This window comes from Moesziomyces antarcticus (genome assembly GCF_000747765.1).
Source record: "Moesziomyces antarcticus DNA, scaffold: scaffold_v10003, strain JCM 10317, whole genome shotgun sequence".
Lineage (NCBI taxonomy): Eukaryota > Fungi > Basidiomycota > Ustilaginomycetes > Ustilaginales > Ustilaginaceae > Moesziomyces > Moesziomyces antarcticus.
The window spans coordinates 395,126-416,049 of record NW_014639007.1 but is presented as its reverse complement, the minus strand read 5'-3'; the positions used below and the strand labels follow the sequence as shown (position 1 = coordinate 416,049).

At 63.0% G+C, this 20,924-nt stretch overlaps 7 protein-coding genes across 7 annotated transcripts; 3 read left to right on the top strand and 4 right to left on the bottom strand.

Moving 5' to 3' along the window:
• Positions 1 to 8: 8 nt before the first annotated feature.
• Positions 9 to 3,011, bottom strand: PAN0_003c1612 (uncharacterized protein; the record flags this gene model as incomplete). The annotated part of the gene is made up of 1 exon (XM_014802571.1): positions 9 to 3,011. One exon carries the CDS (start codon positions 3,009 to 3,011, stop codon positions 9 to 11), a length of 3,003 nt encoding a protein of 1,000 aa, XP_014658057.1.
• A 392-nt stretch (positions 3,012 to 3,403) lies between these two features.
• Positions 3,404 to 5,563, bottom strand: PAN0_003c1611 (uncharacterized protein; the record flags this gene model as incomplete). The annotated part of the gene is made up of 1 exon (XM_014802570.1): positions 3,404 to 5,563. One exon carries the CDS (start codon positions 5,561 to 5,563, stop codon positions 3,404 to 3,406), a length of 2,160 nt encoding a protein of 719 aa, XP_014658056.1.
• A 1,008-nt stretch (positions 5,564 to 6,571) lies between these two features.
• On the bottom strand, positions 6,572 to 10,885 carry PAN0_003c1610 (uncharacterized protein; the record flags this gene model as incomplete). Its single annotated transcript, XM_014802569.1, has 1 exon — positions 6,572 to 10,885. The coding sequence occupies one exon, from the start codon at positions 10,883 to 10,885 to the stop codon at positions 6,572 to 6,574; it is 4,314 nt and encodes a 1,437-aa protein (XP_014658055.1).
• A 190-nt stretch (positions 10,886 to 11,075) lies between these two features.
• On the top strand, positions 11,076 to 13,152 carry PAN0_003d1609 (uncharacterized protein; the record flags this gene model as incomplete). The annotated part of the gene is made up of 3 exons (XM_014802568.1): positions 11,076 to 11,134; positions 11,397 to 11,918; positions 12,036 to 13,152. 3 exons carry the CDS (start codon positions 11,076 to 11,078, stop codon positions 13,150 to 13,152), a joined length of 1,698 nt encoding a protein of 565 aa, XP_014658054.1.
• A 129-nt stretch (positions 13,153 to 13,281) lies between these two features.
• Positions 13,282 to 16,553, top strand: PAN0_003d1608 (xylose and arabinose reductase; the record flags this gene model as incomplete). Its single annotated transcript, XM_014802567.1, has 3 exons — positions 13,282 to 13,551; positions 13,617 to 14,253; positions 14,704 to 16,553. 3 exons carry the CDS (start codon positions 13,282 to 13,284, stop codon positions 16,551 to 16,553), a joined length of 2,757 nt encoding a protein of 918 aa, XP_014658053.1.
• An 18-nt stretch (positions 16,554 to 16,571) lies between these two features.
• Positions 16,572 to 18,362, bottom strand: PAN0_003c1607 (uncharacterized protein; the record flags this gene model as incomplete). The annotated part of the gene is made up of 1 exon (XM_014802566.1): positions 16,572 to 18,362. One exon carries the CDS (start codon positions 18,360 to 18,362, stop codon positions 16,572 to 16,574), a length of 1,791 nt encoding a protein of 596 aa, XP_014658052.1.
• A 446-nt stretch (positions 18,363 to 18,808) lies between these two features.
• Positions 18,809 to 20,917, top strand: PAN0_003d1606 (uncharacterized protein; the record flags this gene model as incomplete). Its single annotated transcript, XM_014802565.1, has 1 exon — positions 18,809 to 20,917. The coding sequence occupies one exon, from the start codon at positions 18,809 to 18,811 to the stop codon at positions 20,915 to 20,917; it is 2,109 nt and encodes a 702-aa protein (XP_014658051.1).
• Between the last annotated feature and the right edge of the window lie 7 nt (positions 20,918 to 20,924).

The following is a 20,924-nucleotide window of genomic DNA, read 5'->3' as shown; positions in this document are numbered from 1 at the left end:
CGCATCAACTAGCGCTTGTCCGCGTCGCCGATGAGCCAGCCTACACCACGACTGAGCGAAAAGCCTGCAAACCCCCCGCCAGCACCATTGTCGTGGGGTGCGCTCTTCTTCCATCCCAAAAAGTCGCGCGCTGCACGCGCCGCATTCACCGCCCGCTCGGCGGGGTCGACATAGCCACTGCCACCCTCGGCCGCACCGGACACGGCATCAAAGTCAAACAGCCTCGCCGTTCTTGCATCCACCCCATCCTCCCTCGTCGCTTTTGGCCCTGCTGTGCTCGCCCCACCAAAGTACGAAAGCGGCGAGAACGATAGCGGCAGCAGGTTGGCAGCCGTCCCCACGAGCCCTGCATTCATCCCACCCGTCCGGGCGCCATCCTTCTTGGCCACCGCCCTACCCTCGTCGATTTCGGTGGCGAGTTGTTGGTCGAGCGCATTCCACTGTCGCAGCATCGCGCTGAGCTGGGTGGGGGGGCATAGGGCCATGGCGTGCGCGAGCATGTCGATGCGCCCCGCCGTATCCGTCCACATCGGATGCTTGCTCAGCTGCAAACAGCTCTTCCACACCACCTCCACCTCCGCACCCGACCTCGGACGCTGCGCTTTGTGAACGAGACGCTGGCAGAACGCCGCAGCGGCGTCAAAGTCCTCCGCCGCCGTAGCGGCGTCTGCCAACATGGCCAGCACTCGAACCTCCACCATCCCCTTTCCCGCCGCAACCGTGTCCAGACCACACAGCCGATGTGCTAGGTCCAGCACGAGCTCCGGCGACCGATGCACGCCCTCCTGCGACGCAACCAGCCGCGCTACCAAGTCCATCTTGTCCGTGGTCATGCGCATCTCGACTGGCTCCAACAGCCCGCCTGCGTGCCGGATCGACTTGAGCTTGAACGAACCCAGCCTGCACGCTGCGTCAATAAACTCGCGTTGGGCCGTGGCGCGCGGTGAAGCGGGAAGAGCATCTAGCACGCCCAATGCAAGTCGAACGTCCTTACTCCGTGTCGACGCGATCGTGGCCTGGTCGAACAGCGACGATGAGACGTCGAGCACGAGCTGCTCGCGCTCCTCGCCGCCTAGCGCGTTCGGGCCCGTGCTGAGCGAGGTGAACAGATCCACGTCGCCCGTACTCAGCACCTGCCCCAGCAGCAACCGCATCGCCTTGTCGCGCGATACCAGCGCCAGTGCCGACTCGGCTCCGCACAGGTCGAGCGTCGAGTGAAAGAACCCATCCCACGCGGCTCGGAAGCGCAGCAGCCCCGCATCCGCACCCGCGCGCTCCGGTCGGCCGCCCAGCGAGCTCGGTGGCGCGTTGGCCGTGCCGAATGCATCCATGAGCGAGTCGAGCGCCACCAGCTGCTGCGTCTGCGCCTCGTGATCCTCCCTCCCCGCGGAGTCGCGTCGCTCACCGCCATACGCAGCGAGCCAGCACAAGTCCAGCGCCGGCTTGTCGCCCTGCCCCGCAAGCAGCGCGCCGATCGTGCGCAGCCACCGCACATGCATCTGCATGCTCTTCGCCAGCTCTTCGTCGCTCTCTTCGCTCGAAACAAGCGCGAGCACTTGGCACGCCGGAACCACGCTCTGCGCATCGAGTGCAAGTGCGCCCCGCAGCGAACGCGCGAGTCTCGACTGCGAGGTCGTCGACACATGTGCCTGGCCCGCAAGCTGCGCCAGCACAACCTCGGCCGCCTTGACGAGCGACGCGGGCGCATCGAGATCCAGCCGGAATCCGCCCACTGCCGGCCTGGCGTACAGCGTCGCCGCAGCCACCCGCGCCAACCCCGGGGATGCGCTTGCTCGTGCCGCCTGCGCAATGACCTCGATCGCAAACGCTCGCGTGTCGACGCCGTCGTTCGAGTCAATCAGCGCAGTCAGGCGCTGCGACACGCCACCCACATCGCACTCCGCCACCAGCTGCTGGGCCGCCGCAGCTGTCGCATCCTTGTTGCGCGCCGCCAAAGACACCTGCGCGCTCAGCGCCTTGACCGCATCCAGGCTGAAGCGCGCCGTCTCTTTTCCTCCTCCGGCAGGGGTGCCTTGTTGTTCACCGTTGCCCGGGAGAGCCACGCTTGGCTTGCTAGCGAGTTGACTGCGAAGCCGCGCGATGGCGTCGTGCACGTCTCGCCCCTCGCACTGCCTCGCCAGCACGTCGAGCAGCACGTCCGCCTCCGAGTCGCTTCGCATCATCGCCAGTGCCTTTGCATAAAATTCGGCCCACTCTCCCAGCGAGACAGCTGGTGCCTTGGACGCTGGGGCCTGCCACGCGCTCTCCTCTCTTCCGTTCTTCCATGCGATGAGCATGCCGTGCTTCGCAAGTGCCGCATACGCCTCTTCGGACGGCGGGGCAGCAGCGAGCATCTGCGCCGCGATGGTCAACCGCACCGGCGCCGACTCTTCCACCAGCCACGCACAGCTCTTTAGCAGCTGCGCGACCATCTCCGCTCCTCGGGGGATCGACGCAATGCACAGCAGCACACCATTCGTCGACTCCTCCAGCACGAGTCCCAACGGCAAGACGGGCAGCGCCATCTTATCCGCCAGTGCATGCAGGCGCTGAAACATCGTGAGCCGATTCGCCAGCTGCTCGAATCGTCCCAACGCCTCTTCTGCCGACGCGATCAACCTCTCGTCGGCGTGTTGACCCTTGAGACTGCTGATCCACGGTGCGCCGACCGAATGCGTTGCAAGCTGAAGCAGTTGCTGTCCGAGCTGTTCGCGGCGCAAAAGCTCTTTGGCCTCGAGCGCATCCTCGCTGTCGTCGAGCAAGACGGCGTGGATGGCCATGTTGAATGCTGTCACCAGCCACTGTTTATCCTTGACCGTGCGGCAGATCGTCTGTGCATGGTGTGCGATCTCGTCCACCAGCGTGTCGCGCGCGTCCGCTGCACGAGACGCCGAGCGCCACGCCTCGATGAGCTGCACCCAGTGGCGCTGGCTCTGCCGCACCGCCTGGCTGCGCTGCGACGCGCGCGCCCTGCTCGACTTGGCCGTCGATGCAGACGCTGTAGCCGGCATTGCTTCCGTCGGCTATGGCCTTGCGATGGAATGGTGAGAGATGCGGACTCTGTTTGTATGTAGAAGGATCAAGAATGTGCTGAGCTGTGGGTGGTGAGTGTCGAGAGTCAAGAACGGCATGAATAACGAAAGGCCGCACCGTGCGCCGCTGCTGCCACCTCACCGCCTTGCCTCAAAATTCCGACTTCCGAACCAAATTCGCTTCCTCCTCCTCCTCCTCCTCCTCCTCCTCCCACCTTCACACTTCCCACTTCACCCTTGCATCCCCTTATCCACTTTTTCGAACGGCGAATTGGCGGAACAGTGAAGCATGGTTCGTGGTATAAAAGCGTGACTGATCAGCCTGAAACAGAATATAAATACAAATGCCAGCACCCCCCGCTCCCCCCCCGCTACGAAGCGCCGTTGGAGATGGACTGCAAAAACGTGATGATCGAGTTGTCGTCGTAGGTGTCCCAATTCATCGGATACGCTGGCGGAACCAGGCTTTCCGAGAGGTACTGCATTGTCGATCCGCCCGCTGCCGGTGTCCCATGCTGCCCTGGCGCATTTCCATGCCCCTGAAAGACAAAGTTCGCTTCGCCTGCCGCCGGACCATACTGTCCATTCTGGGGCGAAGATGTAGAGAGCAGCGAGGGCGAACCGGAGGTCTGGCTGGCGTTGCTATGGTACAGATGCTGACCCGTATACCTCGATGTGTTTGCGCCACCGTTTTTGGGCGAGGCACCCGCATGCGGCGTGCGGAACTGCGCAGGCACACCCACCGCACTCGACAGCTGCGTGAAAGGATTCAACCCCATCGCCCACTTTGCATCCTCGGAAATCACCAGATCCTCGGCATTCACGGGCGAGTTCTCGTTGATCGAGATCGTCGACGGCAGCTTCTTGCAGCAAAATCGCAAGAACCTCGCGAGGTAGCTGCCCTGCTCCAACGGATCCTCCAGCGACGGCGAGGTTGCATCCGCCGCCTGTCGAATCGCCGAACACGCCTGGATCGCCAGCTCCTGCGGCATGGCCCTCCAATTGTCGCAAATCCACACCGCCGCCACCGCCAAGTTGAGGATGACTATGTCGTGCACATATCGATAGTACCCCGCCTGCCCATAGGGTCCATTGAGCAGCTCGAAAAGCTGCACCGACAGCTCGGAGCACTTTTGAAACGCCGCCTGCCGATCCTGCGCAAACCCGGGGCCGGACAGCAACGGCGATGAGTAGATCGAATACAACGCGCGATGATAGTTGAACAACGTGTTGGTGTCGTGGAACAGCAGACACGGCCGTCCCGAGTGCTGGCAGGGGATCTCGCTCGCCGGCGGGTTCATCCAGATGGAGCTCGAGCACGTCTGCGCGGTGATGCCCATCTTGATGAGGCGGGCGTTGCGCAGACACGTCGCGCGGCTGATCTGCGCCGGATTGGGGCTGCGCGCATTCGACTGCTTGAGCGAGGTGATGAGGTCGCGCTTGATGTTGGCGTTTTCGCGCGAGGCGGCGAGGCGCACGTCGATGTCCTGCACCATGTCGCCGAGCGACTCGATCCACTCGCGCGGGTCCGGGAGCAGGCTCGGGTCGATGGCGGGCGGCAGATGGCGCTGGTCGCGATAGCCGTCCTCGAAGCACGAGAGCTGCATGATGGTGCGCTGCGACTGGATGAACGATCGCGAGGGCCCGTGCTTGGAACGCTTCTGCGGCGCGAAGAGCTCGTGCAGACCGAGCTCGAACGCCTGGGTGATGGCGAGGCGCACTTTGCGCCAGCTGCTGCCGTCCTTGGGATGCTTCCACATGGCGAGGATGGAGAGCGACTGGATGATCTCGAGCTGCGGCGGGATGTCGTCGGCAGCGATGCGCGAGAGCGCCGGTTTGAGGAACTCGAGCGAGTCGAGGTAGCGTTCGACCTTGATGAACTTGGACGAGACGGTGCAGATGGCGGCGAGGAGGATGCGGTAGTCGGGGCTCGACTTGAGCGCCTTGAGCGAGTAGATGTGCGAGTCGAGCAGCGCGATGATGGGGTTGAGGCGGTCGTAGTAGAAGCGCACGAGCTCGGCCACCTCGTCGTCGTCGAAGAGGCCTGCGGAGATGACGGATTCGATGAGCGGACGGCCTGCGGTGGAGGCGGTGGCGACCTTGACCGCCGGCTCCTCCTGGATGTGCGAGTGGAAGGTGGACGAGAGGAGCGCCTTGGAGGCGGTGCGCTCGGAGCTGGTGGTGTCGAGCAGGCTCTGTACGGAGAAGGGGTTGGTGGAGGCGGAGGCGGAGCCGTCGGTGTCGTCGTTGGGGCTGGGGCTGGCGGACTGGCGCGAGTGCGACTTTGGCGCGGGCCTGATCGGAGTGGCGGAGGTGGACTTGGCACGGTGGCCCTCGAGCTTGACGCCGCGATGGTGCGAGGGGACGACGCACTCGATGCTGAGACGGATGCATCGTGTGCAGGCGTTGGAGGCGGTGTCGTCGGGGAAGATGCAGCGCGACTTGATCTTGCGGCATCCTGCGCACGCGCGCCTCTCGGCAAACGGCGTGAACTGCTCCTTGGGGATGACGTCGCACTTTGCGGGCGGCATGGTGGCGACCTGAGAATGGACTGAGACTGCAGGAGAAGAAGCTGTCCGTCACCTGCGCATGTCGTTTGCGGCGAGCTTAGCTTTGGCTGAGGAGAGAGTAGGATGGCGATGGTGATGGCGATGGCGGAGATGAAGGGTGAGAGGTTGGGTCGATTCGAGGGTCCATTGGCAGCCGTCGAGTGGCGTTGGAAGCAGAGGCAGCCCAGCAGCCCAGCAGCGTGGCAGCGTGGCAGCGTGGCAGAGGCACTTTCTCAGGCACAACGGCACCAAAAAGCGCGCCTCGGACGCACGGCCGGCTATAGCAGCTGCCCAAGCCTGCCGGATTAAATAGTACTAGGAGCGGCTGCGGGCAAAAAAGGGCAGCGAAAGTGCCTGGCGCTTGGCCTTCCTTTCCCCTTTTTGTTTTGCCCCACAGATTCCCGGAGCCACGGCAGCCGCTCTTTTCATCAACAGAAAATAAAGAAAAGCCACTCTTTCCAGGCGCACAGTCGGCTCTGCTTCGGTCTTTCTTTTTGAGCCCTTTTCATGAAATCGAGCCAAAAAAGAAAGGAAGAAAAAAGTGCGGGACGGGAAAAAAATCGCTTCGAAAAAAAGAGGGCCAAAAAAGGGCCATAACCCCCACGGAGCCTTCGCTCGAGATCCAGCTTAGAGCGGATGTGCTCCCCCACCGTCTCCAGCCGTGCTTGTCCACGCTGTCACCCGCAGCTGCCCAATGATTCCATACGATTGCTGCTGCATCCAAGCTTCGTTTCCACACACACCCTCTCATCGTTGGTTGGCACCTCATCTGCACATGAAGAAAAACAAAACAGCAGGATTGCAAAATCGATGAATAGTCCAAGTTGCTCCGAAGATTCACCGTCCAAATTCACCACGCCTCCGCGCCATTGTCCGTCTTTTCATAGTCGAGACCGGGATGAAGCTGAACCAACCGATGCATCCGATCTCGACTGCGGTGCCACCAACGTTGGCGTGTGCGTGTGTGTGTGTGTGTGTGTGCTTCATAGGCTATCGGATCAGCGAGCCGGCACCGAGGTTGCTCCTCGACGGCTTCTTGCTCGCATATGGGCTCGGCACGGCGGACTCGGCGCTGGCGACAAAGAGGCGTTCGAACTCGTCGACGCCGCCGCCCCACACGCCAAAGTTCTGCTGCGTGAGCCGGCCCAGTGCATCGAGCTGGTCGATGACGTCCTTCATGGCGAGCGCGTACGAGTAGAAGAGCAGATATGCGCTCGAGCCGCGCACCGCACGCCGCTTCACCACCGGCAGCTCGCGGATGCGCTCCAGCAGCCGCACCCGACACGCCGCCGCCGGTGGAAAGTAGGGCGGAACGGGACTCTTGAGATGAAACGCAGAGCCGAGCGTGTAGAAGTAGAGCAGCACATTGCCCACCATCTCGCGCCGCTCGGCGTTGACCGGAATCACAAAGTCGCGCCGCACGTGCCGGTACCAGTCCTGCCGCGTCGTCACGCACCGCATGCTGTGCAGCTTGTCCAGGATGTTCTGGCAGCAGCTCAGCATCGATCGATACGTCGCCACGGGGAACGGGCCCTTGAGTCGCGGCTCGTGCTTCGTCTGTGCCAAAAGCCCCTCGAGCTGGATCAGCGTCACTTGCAGATGCAGCTCGATCGCCTGGAACTCGTCGCCATGCCGACTCGCAAAGCTGCCCAGCAGCGCCGCCTCCTCGTCCTCTCCCTCCTCCCGCTCGCTCCCGCCGTCTTCGTCGTCGCTGCCTCCGGCGCTCCTACGCGATCCCAGCTGCGATGGATCTCGCGAGTACGACAGCACCAGGCGCTGATACAGCCACGCCAGCTTGAACAGCACGTCCGAAACGCCCAGCGCCAGCTGGCGACGCGCCTCAAACGGCCACACGAGCTGGTTGAGCACCGTCGCCCACACCACGCCCACCACCACCGACGCAAACCGCTGCCACGCAATCTGCTCCACCTCCACCTCCGTCTTGCGCAGGTTGTACGAGTACAGCGCCGTCAGATTGTACGTCAGCAGCACAAACCGCCCGCTCGACGCCAGCTGCGGCTTGCCCACAATGTATCGGAAGCACGGCACCGAAAACACCACCCCAAACACTGGCAGCACCACATTGTTGTCCGGAAACAGCTTGTACACCCCCACCGCCGCACACGCACCCAGCAACGTCCCCAGCATGCGATGGATGCTCATGTGGTTCGACTGCCCCACCGTAGGCGACAGCACCACCATGAAGCTCACCAACGCCCACTGGCCCTGGAACTTGGTGAATATCGCACGCGTCGACGGAAAGAACGCCGGACTCGCCAGCAGCGCGCTGCCCAGCCCCGCCTTGATCGCAAACTTGGTGTCCGGCTGACGGAAGAATTCGCCCAGGCTCCACACCACCCGATTCATCTTTTCCTTCCACGTGAGCGCCTGGGGCGTCTGGTCCGTATTGCGCGCATGGCGCCGGTTCGACGGAAAGTCGAGCGGCGTCGTCATCTTCTTGGCCACGCCGCCCGCTCCACCCCGATGGCCCCTTCGCCTCCTGCCCTCGCCCCATCGCCAGCCGACCATGCTGGCGTACTCGGACACCATCGTGCCAAACGTGGCGAGGAAGAGCCGCATGCGCATCCACACCGACGTCTGCCGCGCCAGAGCGATGCCTTCCTCCGCCTGCCGAATCTGCTCCAGCGCCTCGATGAGCACCTCGAGCTCTTTGGCAAACTCTTCCAGGTTGAACACAAAGAAGAAGATCAGGAACACATCCTCGTCCCCGCTCGTCTTTTGCAGCAGAGAGCTGACGCCGCCATTGGCGTGACGTGCGCTGGGGTCCGATGTCACCTCGCCGCTCGCATCGACAGCTCCTGCCAGCTTCTTGGGCTCCATGGTGTAGATGCGCTTGATGGCCACCGTCTGCTCGTGCTGGAAGCGACGCAGAGCGTTCGAGATATCCGTCTGAAGCCCGTCAAAGCTGGTGCCGGGCACATAGGTGCCGCTCGACGTGCCGAAATTGTGCCATGTGCCCGTGCCTCCGTGCATGGCACTGTAGCTCGAGGCTTCCTGGTGCAGCGTCTTGGCGTCAGCGCTCAGCGGCTCTCGAGCGACAAAGGTCGATCGCAGACCTTTGAGTGTGCGACCGCAAGAGAAGACCAGGCTGCGCATGTGCGGACCCACGCTCTGGATAAAGTCTTCGAACGCAGTGGCACTGTCTGCAGTGCGGTTCATCGCAGCAGCCTCCTCGCCTCCCTTGCCGGAGGCTTGCTCAGCGTCAGAATCGGCGTCGACCTCAAACAGGTCGGCCAGCCTGGACGACGCAGGACGAGATTGGGGTTGCGAAGACGTTTCACCTGGCTGAGTGGTCGCGACCGAGGCCAAATCGCCCTGATCACGAGCCAGTCGCTGGGCCTCCTTGCGCACAGCCATGATCTGGTGCTGGAGGCCGCAGCTGCTCCTGAGGCCCGTCAGATGCTGGGCGAGGCGATTGAGCGAGTCGGTGGCCTCGACGTACTTGTGCGTCATGCCGCGCATGCGCAGGTCAAACAGCGACTCGAGCTTGGCCTCCGAGAGGTTCTTTTTGAGCGAGGTGAAGCTGTCGTGGTGATCGTCGATGGCGCGCTTGATGCGGTCGCTCTTAAAGTGAAAGTTGCTTGGATCCTCTAGCAGGAACGTCTTTGTGAGCACACGTAGCAGCGTCGAGAAGCCGCGCAGATTGCGCACGATGTCGCTCTGCAGGTTGGTGGTGGCGCTCTGCGGCCATACGTAGAAGCAGACGACGTTGCTGATGAGCGAGCCGACGAGCACGACGAGCGTCACCTGCCACGTCTTTTCGGTCGAAAAGTGTCCGAGATGCAGCGAGCCCTCTTTGACAACCACGGTGAAGACGATGATCGAGATGAGCGAACAGGCCGTGTTGAACTGCGGCTTGGCCACCTTGATCTTGGCGTAGCCGACGAGCGCCATGCCGAGTCCGAGGAAGAAGAGCACGCTGACAATATCCGAGATGAGCAGCCGGTTGGTCTCGTGCAGGAAGACGGCGACGGCCATGGAGCAGAAGCCCAGAGTGACAGCATAGACAAACGCACCCACTGCAAAGATGTCGGCCTCGACCATGGCGCCAAGCGTTTTTGCGGGGTGGAAGTAGACGGCGACGGTGGCTATCATGTGCAGGTTGGAGAAAGGCACGTCGTCTTCGGGATCGTTGTTGGGCAGGAAGGATGCGAGCCAACGGCTCAAGGCGGGAGAGTAAGTGAAGAGCGATGCGATCAGGTAGGCGAGAGCACACTTGACGATGCTCCTATGGAGCAGAGTGACGTTGTTTCCCTTGGTCCAGCCGCAAAGAGAGCTGTAGGCAGTCTTGAGCGGCGTAGCGATGTCGCGCGAGGCGCGAGAGGTTGTTTCTTGTTCTGAAGCGGTTCCTCGACTGCCATGGCCAGGGGCAAGGGTGGATGCAGGATGCCTTGCTTGTGCATCAACGCGATCGGCGTCGCAATCACTGTCCGAGTCGGAGCCAGACTCGGAGTCGGATTCCGAGTCGGTTTCTAGGAGGAGGTGCTCGGATGAATAGAGCAGCGGATCCTCGCCTAGTGGGGTCTGGTCGGGATCGTTGGCGAGCATGCTGGCGGGCTCCTCGCTGATGGACACCCGGTGCGGAAAGAGGTCTTCGACTGCGGGTGAAGCGGCGACCGATGCAGTGTGTGAGGTGCGGGAGCGGAGCTTGATGCTCGAGTTGCCCTTGAGGGAGGGCGTGCGGGCGAGGCTCGCGATCGAGTCGTCAGGATTCTCGTCTTCCCTCTCTTGCACGGTACTGGCGGATCGGCGCAAGCGATTGGCTTGGCTGTCATACGAGGCATCGGCAGCAGGCGCGTAGATCAGCGACGATCCCGAAGCGCCCGACGGACCAACGGAAAAGCGCTTGCTCCTGCGTTTGAGGCGTGATCTGGAGCGGGAGCGTGGGGCCTCATCGGTGTCGTCGGCCGCGTCAAAGAGGTGGGCGAGCGACTGCCACTGTTCAGCGTACTGTCCCGGAGCGAGGAGGTGACCGACGTCGCCGCGGATGGTGTCGGAGGAGATGCCCTCGTCATCGAACCTGCGCGCGTCCTCAAAGGCACGCGAGCGACGCTGAGCCATCTTGGTCTCGCTCTTGAGTGCGGATGCGACGCGAACCCGCTGACGCACGGCGTTCCAGAGATTGGGGGTCATGGTGCCCGTAGAGGGCAGCGACTGGGTGCTCTGAGGATGGTCGCGGTCCGAGACGACGCGACGGGTGATCGGACGAGCCGAGGGACGGAGGAGCACCGATCCACCTGCGGTCGACGGCCGTTCGGATGGTTGAGGTTGGGGATGCGCCATGGCACCGGTCGCGGGAAGCCCGAAAGGATCGATGCGCCTCTTTCATCCGCAGCAGTCGGGTGTGCGCCGATGGAAGCTGAAACGAAGCGCTGTCGTTGGGAGGAAGGGAAGGTTGGTTCGTGTGTGTTTTTCGMCTCGCCTCGCCTCGGCCTCCTGTCCTTTTTTGGCCGCTGCTGCCCCTCTCGGCGAAATGAAGCCAAGAGGAGGATCCGCGATGCAGGGTCCACCCAAAGCTGCGCCGACGTGTTGGTCTGTCTGAGCTGCAGCAGAGCAGCAGAGCAGCAGCAGTCGCAGAGATCCGCCGCGCCGAATTTCCTCCAACACTCGATTTGCTGGTGCAGCACAGCTGCTTCGCTCGCTCGGATCGCCTCTGTTTCCGGCCTCATTCATATCGCTCGCTTCCGACAGTGCGCGAGACTCGAGATGAACCGCACCGCCGCTCACGGACGGAGCGAGAGGTGATGATGGGCCTCTTCACAGGCGCACCTCGGACTGCACATCGACCCACCAGGCAGCTCAAGCGTCGCTCGCTCGGCGGCAAGCGAGCTGGTCCGTCGACGTCGAGCGCGTCGAGCGCAGCTGTTCCCTCCGAGCCGTCGCCGAACGGCCGCACACCCACGATCACAACTACAAATCCGCAGCAGACACCTCCAAGCTGCACGCTCAAAGCTGCGCGCGACGACGAGACCACGCAAACTCGTCTGGACTCCAGCGTCGACGACGAAGGTGCGGAGCTGGATCTGGCCGACTTGCGGAGCGACGACGCGTTCCTTTACGAGCGCAGTGCGCCCGTCGATGCCGCGCTTGGACTCCATCCATCGGCCCCTCAACCATCCATGCTTGAGCGCATCGACCTGTATGTCGCAGAGCACTACCTCGACTGCTTTGGCATCACGCACCGAGACGAGCTGGTGCGACACCACAACCGCCTCATCCCGTTCTTCGCCAAGGCGCCGCGCTTCGTGTCGATCCACTCGCTCAAACAGAAGGAGCTCGAACGCGACTACACCGAGGTGCAAGATACTGCCAATACGTGCGCTCGCAGGCAGCTCTGCCAAGGGCGCTGTCTGCTCGGCTTTGCCTGTCCCCCCGATCAGTAGCGAAAGGGTATCTCCCTCGAGATGAGTTCTCCCGCAGCCTCGGTCTGCAGCCTGGAGAGCGGCGAGTGGGATGGCCAGGAACAGTGCTTCTACTTTGACCGCCGCCCGACTGCATACGAGTCGTTCGACCCAGAGCAGTCGTTCGAAGGATACATGCATGTATTTAGCAGGCCGCCCACGGACGATGCTGCTGGTGGCATCCTCGGCACACATCCTCCCGCCCATTGCGACGACACTCCTGCTCAAGGACACACTAAGCAGATGCGAGCCGAGAGGCGCTGCTTCAACTGCGGAGAAGCCGGACACGCCGTATCGCAGTGTCCGCTCCCACGCGACCGCGAGCGCATCCGGCAGAGCCGACTCGAGTTCGAGCAGGACAAAACGCTTCGAAGCGGCGACTCGGAAATCAACGCGCATGCCAGACTGCACGAGCAGGTAGCATCTGCACAGCAGCGTCTGCAATGGCTCGACGAGTTCATCCCGGGCCAGCCGAGCACAGAGCTCATCCGAGCACTCACATGGGATGCTGCCAGCGAGACCAACGACAGAGAAGACAGCGATGCAGAGCTGCCCACTTCGACACTCGACCTGCCTCACCTGCGAAACATGCTCGTCTGGGGCTATCCACCCGGTTGGATCGCACCGCACGACCCAATCGAAAGCGTACGGCACCGCATCCAGCACGACACCGAGTGGAACGACGTCGAGATGATTCGTGGCTTTGATGTGGCGAGCCTCGGAGCAGCCAAGACCGTCGCCGCTGCCACAAGTCCCAGTCCGGCAGGCGCAACCCCCCACGGTACAGAACGTCGCTGGGTCGACTTCCACACGCAATTGTTCGACAGCAATCGGCTCCAGAAGTTCGACACGGTCGACCGGCGGCCACTGCCACGATTCGAGCGCGATGGCGAGCCAGATCAGTCGCTCAGCTGCAATCGAGCCGGAGACGAAAACGAGTGGGGGAGGGCAAGCAAGCGGTATAGACTCGGCGGAGCGGAGCGAACAGTGCAGGACAGAAAGGCGCTGTGGCAGAGCTTGCTGACCGAACGATCTCCATCCCCACCGAGCTTGCCGCCCGAAGAGCCGCCGCCTCCCCCACCGCCAACGTCACCACCACCACCACCGCCATCGCCACCGTCATCGCCAACGCCGCCATCGCACACGTAATAACCAACACTGTAGCAATGAACGCAGCCCAGTCGTCAGGACCGACGCTTGAAGCGTCCCGGAAGAGTGACATTGCGTGTGGCCGGAGAATTTCGCGGCGGTGCCGGGTGAATTTGGCGTGTGGGTCGCATGTGGAGTAACGCACAGCCCTTCTTGTCCGCTCGGACCACCACACTCATTGCGCTGTCGCTGGGCTTGCTTTCCGACCACCAACTGCATCTTTCCACCATGACAGGCCGATTTGCACCCGCTCGGGGCGAGATGCTCTCACTTTCGTCTTCGCTCACCATGGTCGACGGCCACACCATGCCTCGATTCGGTATTGGAGCCTGGGACATGCGCGGCGCCGAGTGTCGCACTGCGCTCCAGCACGCCTTTCGTGCAGGCTATCGACATGTCGTAAGTCGACCGTCCCCCTTCACCCTCCAGGACTAGGCTTGCTTGCTGATAGCTGCGTCTGGTAGGATTCGGCACGATACTATCGGAACGAAGCTGAATGCGGAGCGTCGATTCGCGAGTGTGGCGTTGCCCGCTCGGAGATCTTTGCCACCACCAAGCTCTACCTCAACGACATGGGTGGTGGCGCCAAGACCCGTTCTGCCGTCGAGGACAGTCTAGCCAAATGGGGGCTCGACTATCTCGACCTTGTGCTGCTGCATGCTCCCGACGGAGGCAAGCGTTTTCGTCTCGATTCATGGGCTACGCTGACCGAGCTTGTCCAAGAGGGCCGCATCCGCAGCCTCGGCGTCAGCAACTTTGGAGCTCACCACATCAGGGAGCTTCTCGACAGCAATCCGGCGGTGCGTCCGGTATGCAACCAGATCGAGTGCCATCCATTCTTTGCACAGAAGGAGCTCAGAGCCGCGTGCGAAAAGGAAGGCATCATCGTGCAAGCGTACTGCCCGCTGGCAAGGGGCCAGTACTACGGCGACAAGACGCTCAAGAAGGTCGCCGACGAGACGGGCAAGACCCAAGCACAGGTCATGCTGAGATGGCTCGTCCAGCACGGCATCGTCGCTCTACCGAAGAGCAGCAACCCGCAACGCCAAGTGGAAAACGCCGACAGTCTGAAGTTCGAGCTCTCGGATGAGCAGATGAAAGGTAAGCTCGCGAACTGATGCTGCGCACAAAGCGACTAGAATGCTGACGATGGTTCGAGAGGGTCCAACAGAATTGGACGCACTCGATCGAGGCGACAAGGGCTGGGTCGAGATTCAGACCCAGAGCCAGCACTGCGACTGAAGAGGCACCACAGCCATGTATGACTTGAACGCAAGCCCAACGATGAAGCTCCGACAGCGACTCAGCTGCGAGTGTTGGTCTCGGTGGCAGACGCGTAAAGCCGAAATTGCAGCGCGATTTGTTTGGGGATGTGAGATCGATGCTGAGCGTGGAGTCGAAAAAAGGCTCAGTTTTTTGGCTGCGTCTCGCTCTTTTCGGCGCGCCACCGACACGCGGCACACGCGCCGCGAGAGGGCGGAGCGAGAGAGGTGGCGGCGAAAACGCGAGCCGAGCTGGCCCAAAAGTAACACTTCCGCACCGCATCCTCAGCCTCCACTCTCTCTTCTCTTGCCTTCTCTCCTCATCATCCCGACCTTCTCGAGCCTGCCCCACTGCAACCCACACGCGCTGCTCCTCTTCCTAAAACGCACACGCTGTGGAGAATGCCCTTTCTCGGGCCCGAAGCATCCACCTCGATCTCCTGGAACGGCATCGTAGACGCCGGTACCCACGCCACATCCACCGCCTCGACGGACGCTCTGCCAGGCGCAGCGACGTGGCCGCCCTCGGCTGCGTCTTTATCCACAGCACAGTCGCACATGGACAGCTCGGCACCCGTGGGCATCACCGAGATCAACCTCGTCTCGTCGCCGCCCACCAGCCATGCCACATCGCCACTCCGCCCTTCGGCACGCAACAATCTCCCCAGTCCATCTGAGCTGAGAGCGGGCTCCAAGGCTGCTATCTCGACTGCCACGGCGGCGAGGCTCGAAGGCGCCTTTGTGGCGAATAGCGATCCCGAGGACGGAGGCGAAATCGAAGCCGACGGAGCAGATACGCCGCGAGACCGCTCCAGGTCGCCGGAACAGGTAGACGTACCGGAAAGTACGGTGTACGTGCAGCTGCCTGCGTCGTCTCCCTCCATGGCGGTACACAGCGGTAGCGCCTCGCGGAGGAAGAACAAGGGCGCAAGCGGTTCGGATAGCCCAAAGCGTCGGCGACGCGGCTCGAAATCGTCCGAGACCTCGCGGCCGGGCGCGTCCAGTGTGGTGGACGACGCTGCGCTTGCGGCGCAGCTCGCGGCGCAGGAAGCAGCGCTCGCGCGTCGACGCCCCACGCGCGGTAGCCGCAAGGACGTGAGCTACAGCCCCGTGTGCGATCTCGACGGCAAGCCGCTGCGGAAGAAGCAGGCAGCTGCGGCAGCGCCAGCCAGCTCGTCGGCTTCGACTTCTAAGGACAAGTCGAAGAGGACCACACCGACGCGCAAGGCCAGTGGAAAGCGTCGGTCGCGCGTCTTTTCAGATGACGAGGATGAAGATGAGCATGCAGATGCTGGCTCGAGTAGCGCAGCTCCGGCGAAAGCGTTGGCGGCAGAGAAGGAGGGCGGTGGGGAGGAGCAGCACGATGCGGATCTGACGGACGAAGACGTCGGCTTCCAGGCGCGCGACAGGAAGAAGCCGAGGAAGAGCAAGCCAGGTCGGGCGGAGGAAACACAAGAGCCGGATGTGGCTCGAGCGGAAGCATCGACGCCCGGAAACAAAGGCAAAGCCCGTAGACGCCACGACGAGGAAGAGGAGATGCACAGCGATGCATCCGGCGGCGATGGGGATGACGGCATCCTCACGCCTCCTGCACCCACCTCGCCGCGTCGCAAGTCTGGCAAACGTAATGCTTCTCCGGAAGTGCAAGCTGCAGAGCCAGACACCAACTCTGCAGCCAGTGGGGTTCAAATGGCCAAGACGCAGAGTGGGGACGAAGACGAGCAGGAGAAGGGGGACTCGGCTGCTTCGCCACGTTCATCGGCAGCCTCGGCGGAAGCCGCCGCATCTGGGCGCAAAACGCCCGCCACGGTGGCGATCAAACGCGTGGGCACCACCTCTTCACCCTCTGCGTCACCCAGCACCCGCTCGTTCTTCGGCAAGCCGCTCACGTCGCTTCTCACAGGCACGGTTCGCCGCCCGGGCCTCACACGCAAGACCAACATCCCGTCTCTGCTCGCGCACCGCGCGGCGCCCAAACCTCCCGCGCCCAAGCTGGCGGTGTCGAAGCGGCGGATGCAGGACGACGACTACGAGTACGACGCGGCGTACGAGGCGCTCATCGCCAAGCCCGAACCCGACTCCTCCGACTCGGACGAACCGGCTCCGAACCAAGTGGAGTATGAAGAAGAGTACGATTGATCGCGTTAATGTACATGTCTACTTGCGGGACGAGAGGAGTTTGAGCGTGGTTACGAGGAGCGGGATGAGGAGCGGGGCGAAGAGCGGCGTGTAGACGGCGTACTTGTGTTCGTCGGGAAAGTACAAGAGGCCCAGCATGGCTGGATTGAAGAACGCACGATTCGCCAGCGCCGCTGCTCTTTCCACCTGCTTTAGGGCGGCGTGGATGTCGATGACTGGATTCGGCAGGGCCTGGAGGATGGCTAGGGCGGTTTGGGTGTCTTGCTGGACCTGGGTACCCACGCCTAGGTTGTGGATCTTATCCACCAACCCGACGATGGCACGTAGCGTCGATGTGGCTTCTCTTGCAAGTTCCAGCGTGCGTCTCTGCACCAGCGTTTCCTTGCCATCATGACCCAACAGAATCGATAGCTGGCGTGAGAACACCCCGATGGCATCGTGCACAAGCTCGGCGGGCAGTTGGCGCATCTTTCCCGCCCCCGCCGTGTCTAAGCTCGAATTGGAGTGCGGCGGGTTGAGGATGACCACCCCGCCCCACTGGGGAACGAGCCAGGCGTGGTCGGGGCTGATCTCGCCCGAAGCGGTGCGGATGTGCAGCGGCGACGACGAGCGCGCCGGCACATACAACAAAAAATGCAGATCGTGCGTCTGCGCAAGCACGTCGAACGGCCTCCCATTCGCAACGTCCTCCTCTCCCGGCGCCGTGGGCGGCACAGTCGAAGTGAGCGCCCAATCCTCCGAGTTGACAAACACCTTGAGATCGTCCCACTCGACGACATGACGTGGTGGCAGCGCCGTTCGAACCTGCTTAACCACCCTCTGCACCGTCGGAACCTCGATCATCCGCTTCTCTCGAACCACCTTTCTCTTCCCCAGCTCCTCTTCCACCTCGCCCTCTTCTGCATCGTCGGCATCTGCATCTGCGTCGACTTCGACATCGTGCTCGACCTCGTGCTGGACCATGACGAGTTCGTCCACCTCGGTCTCTACGATCTCCTCGAGCACCTCGTGCGTCGGCCGGAAGGCGAGCGGCGCAAACCACTGCACCTGCGTTTCGACGTGGAAAGTATGCAGCCCCTCCAGCTCTCGCTGTAGCCTTGTGATTGGATTCGCCGCATGCGGTCGCGCGAGCGCATGGATGAGCGCGCTGTCGTACGCCGTGCTGTCCGAAGCGTCCTGGTTCATGATGCTGAATACCAGCCGCACGTGCTTGCTGTACTGGATCACGCGCGCATCCTGCACCGCCTCGTCCGACCCGACTTTATCCCCGCGCAGCGCGAGCACTTCAGCGACTACTGCTGCACTAACCACGTCCGGAACGAGCGGTACTGCTGCATCTTGCTGTAGCACGACGCTCGGCAGGTCTCCATCGCCGGCTGCATCGCGCGAGTTGGCGTCGAGCACCCGAACCGCGTACTGCGTCTTGTCGCGCGTCGAGCTGCTCGCGAGCGACCGCGCATGTACCGTCCATGTGGTGCACTCGAGACTAGCCGCCGCGGGCGTCTGGGACTTGAGCGCCAGACTCTGCCGCACGAGCGTCTCGACCTCGCCGAGGAAGCTGTCGTGCTGGTCGGCTGCAGCGGGCAGGATCGACGGATGGACAAGGACACCCAGCGACGCCGCAAATGTGATCGGACACGTGTCGGCGGTTGGTAGCGCCTGCACCTGGCGTGTGGGCAGCGCCAGACGCTCGATCGTCGTCAGCCGGATCCACGACGGAACGCTGAGCGCCAGCGCGAGCCAGAAGCACAGCAGGATGGCGAGGCGCGTGCGCCGGCTCTGAAAGGCAGGTGGGGACGCCACGGCCATGGTTTGTCCAACGTCGTGTGTGGCCGTCGCTCTGGCTTGCTCTGCAATGCTAAAATGTCGGCCAAACGTCGTCGAGGAAGCAAGGCAAGGCCGAGTCCAACCAAGATCAACACTTTTGTGGTCCTTGCACGAGGCAGCCTTCCTTGGGCGCCATTTGTAATTGTGAGGAAGAATGCAATGTAACACTGCAAATCGCGCCGAAAATCCTCCACATCCGCGCGCCGTCGATTTGCGATTTCGCGAAGTCGGGGAAAGAAATCCGCGCTTTCACGCAGCGACGGCTCAAAAGAAGAGAGCCAAAAGCGAGCCGTGCGTCGCCTCGAAGGGACAGCAGCAGACGGCCAGAGGCAGAGGAGAGGGAGATCGACCGTCCATCCACACCACCATCATCCACACACACCAGAAGCTACTGCAAGCTCCACTAGGTCTGGGACTGCTGCTCCATCATGTCGTCGTCGCCAACGACACCCATCAAAAAGGAAAAGGAGGCGTCGCCGCCATCGCTCGTCACCAACACGGCGCGCATCCCCTCGACGTCCTTCAGCGCCGCCTCGTCGCTCAGCGCGAGCTTTGAGCCGCTCAACTCGACCGAGATCCTGGAGCGCGTGCCCAGCCCTGTGCTGCGTCTGGTTGCGGCCCTTGGTCCGGCGATCCATGCGGTGCACCGCCTCGTGCGCCTCGCCACCTGGACGGGCGGCAAGGCGTCCACGTCCGGCTCGGTGCTGCTGCTCGTCGGATTCTGGCTCGCATGCGCGTTTGGCTACGAGCTGCTGCGGTATGCACCCCAGCTTGTTGTGCTCGCCTGGATCGCCGTGGCGGGTCTGCGCAGGCAGCTGGCGTTTGCAAGGCCGCGCACCCACTCGCCCGCCAAGTCGCTCGATGCACACACGCTCGTGTCCGCCGCAAGCATCAATGCGACGCTGCTCGAGCTGAGTGAGCTCGCGGACGTGTGGTCCAGCTTTCGCACGCACGTGCTCGTGCCGGCGGTGCAGCTGGTCTCGTGGGATCCCAGCCCCATGAGCACACGCGCCGTCGCAGCGTTCCTCATCCTCACCTGGCCGCTGTGGCTGCTCGCCGTGCTGCCGCTGCGCGAAAGCGGATTCCCCAGCCTCGTCCTCCCTGTATCGGGCGCCGGCATCATCGCGTCCATCGCAGCATGGAACCGCTTCGTGTTCAATCACATCCTCAAGCTCGTCGGACCCGACCACCTCACCGCGCTGCATGCCAAGGCCGCACCTGTCTATGCGCACGTCGACCGCGCATCCGCACTGCTCGCCCGAACGCCGCTGCCCGTAGTGTACGCGCATCTGTGTGCCATTGCTGCCAAGGTGAGGTGGGAGCAGTGGACCGAGTTCAACCTGACGCTGCTGCCGCCGTATCCGATCGGCGCGCTGAGCATGCGCAGCCTCGTGTGCATCGTGGGCACCGTCGCGCTCACGTGGTGCTCGCCGTGGTGCGCGCTCGTGCGCCAGGCCATCTGGAAGAGCGCTACGATCCGACGCATCGTGCGCGGCACCGGGCGCGTGCTCAGCGGCCAGACCTCGCCTCGCCAGGCGTACGGCAAAGGCAACCTCGACGACGAGTACGCCCAAGGCCTGTACCACTCGGACCTCGCTGGCGCCCGCAACACCACGACTACGCTGGCCAAGCACGGTAAGGCTGCGGCACCGGGCGGTGGGGACGACAAGACGGTTCGGCACGAGGACGTGGTGTACCAGTTTTCGATCTTTGAGAATCAGCGGTGGTGGGTGGGGTTGGACTGGACGGCGGCGCTGTTGCCGCAGGAGCGTCCGAGCTGGTCGGACGAGTCGAACAGCCCCGTGTCGCCGCCGTCGTCGTTCAGTCTGCCGGCGACCAAGATCATGCTCACGCCCGCACCGACGCCGCAGGACCCCAAGGCGTTTACGCGCCGCACGATCAAGTGGGCCTGGGTGGATGCCGAGTGGTCGATCGCCGGCGTGTCGTCGCGCGGCTACTACCCGTCGTCGGTGTACAAGGGCAGCGCCAAGGATGCTGCCATCCACTCGGCGCATGCGCTCGGCGACAAGGACGCGCTCAACGCAGCTAAGCAGGGGTATCTCGGCGATGCACTCAACCGCATCCGCGCACGCACGGACAAGGACAAGGACAAGGAGGATGTCGGCGATGTCGGMACCACCGTGCACCGCGTCGACGGGAGCGAGGAGGAGTGGGATGTGGATGCAGATGGGTGGCAGTACGGCGACAATGCGTGGGACAAGATGTCCAACAAGTCCGGCATGGGCCGCTACACGCGCCGCCGCAAGTGGCTGCGCAGAGCGGTGCTGATCGAGCTCGTCGAGTACGGTGTGCACGGCCCCACCCCCTCATCCCCCTCCCCCTCCGCCTCTGCACCCAAGGCCGAATCCGCCCCCGCTGAGGTCGAGAAGGTAGACGGCATCGACCCTGTGACGCCTCCCTCGACTGACGCCGACATTGCCCCCGCCAGCACTGCTGATGCTTCATCTTCCCCATCCTCAGCGCTGGGGGGTAAACGACCGAGCATTTCGGACCGACTGGCCAAAGCGGCCTCATAATCGCTGC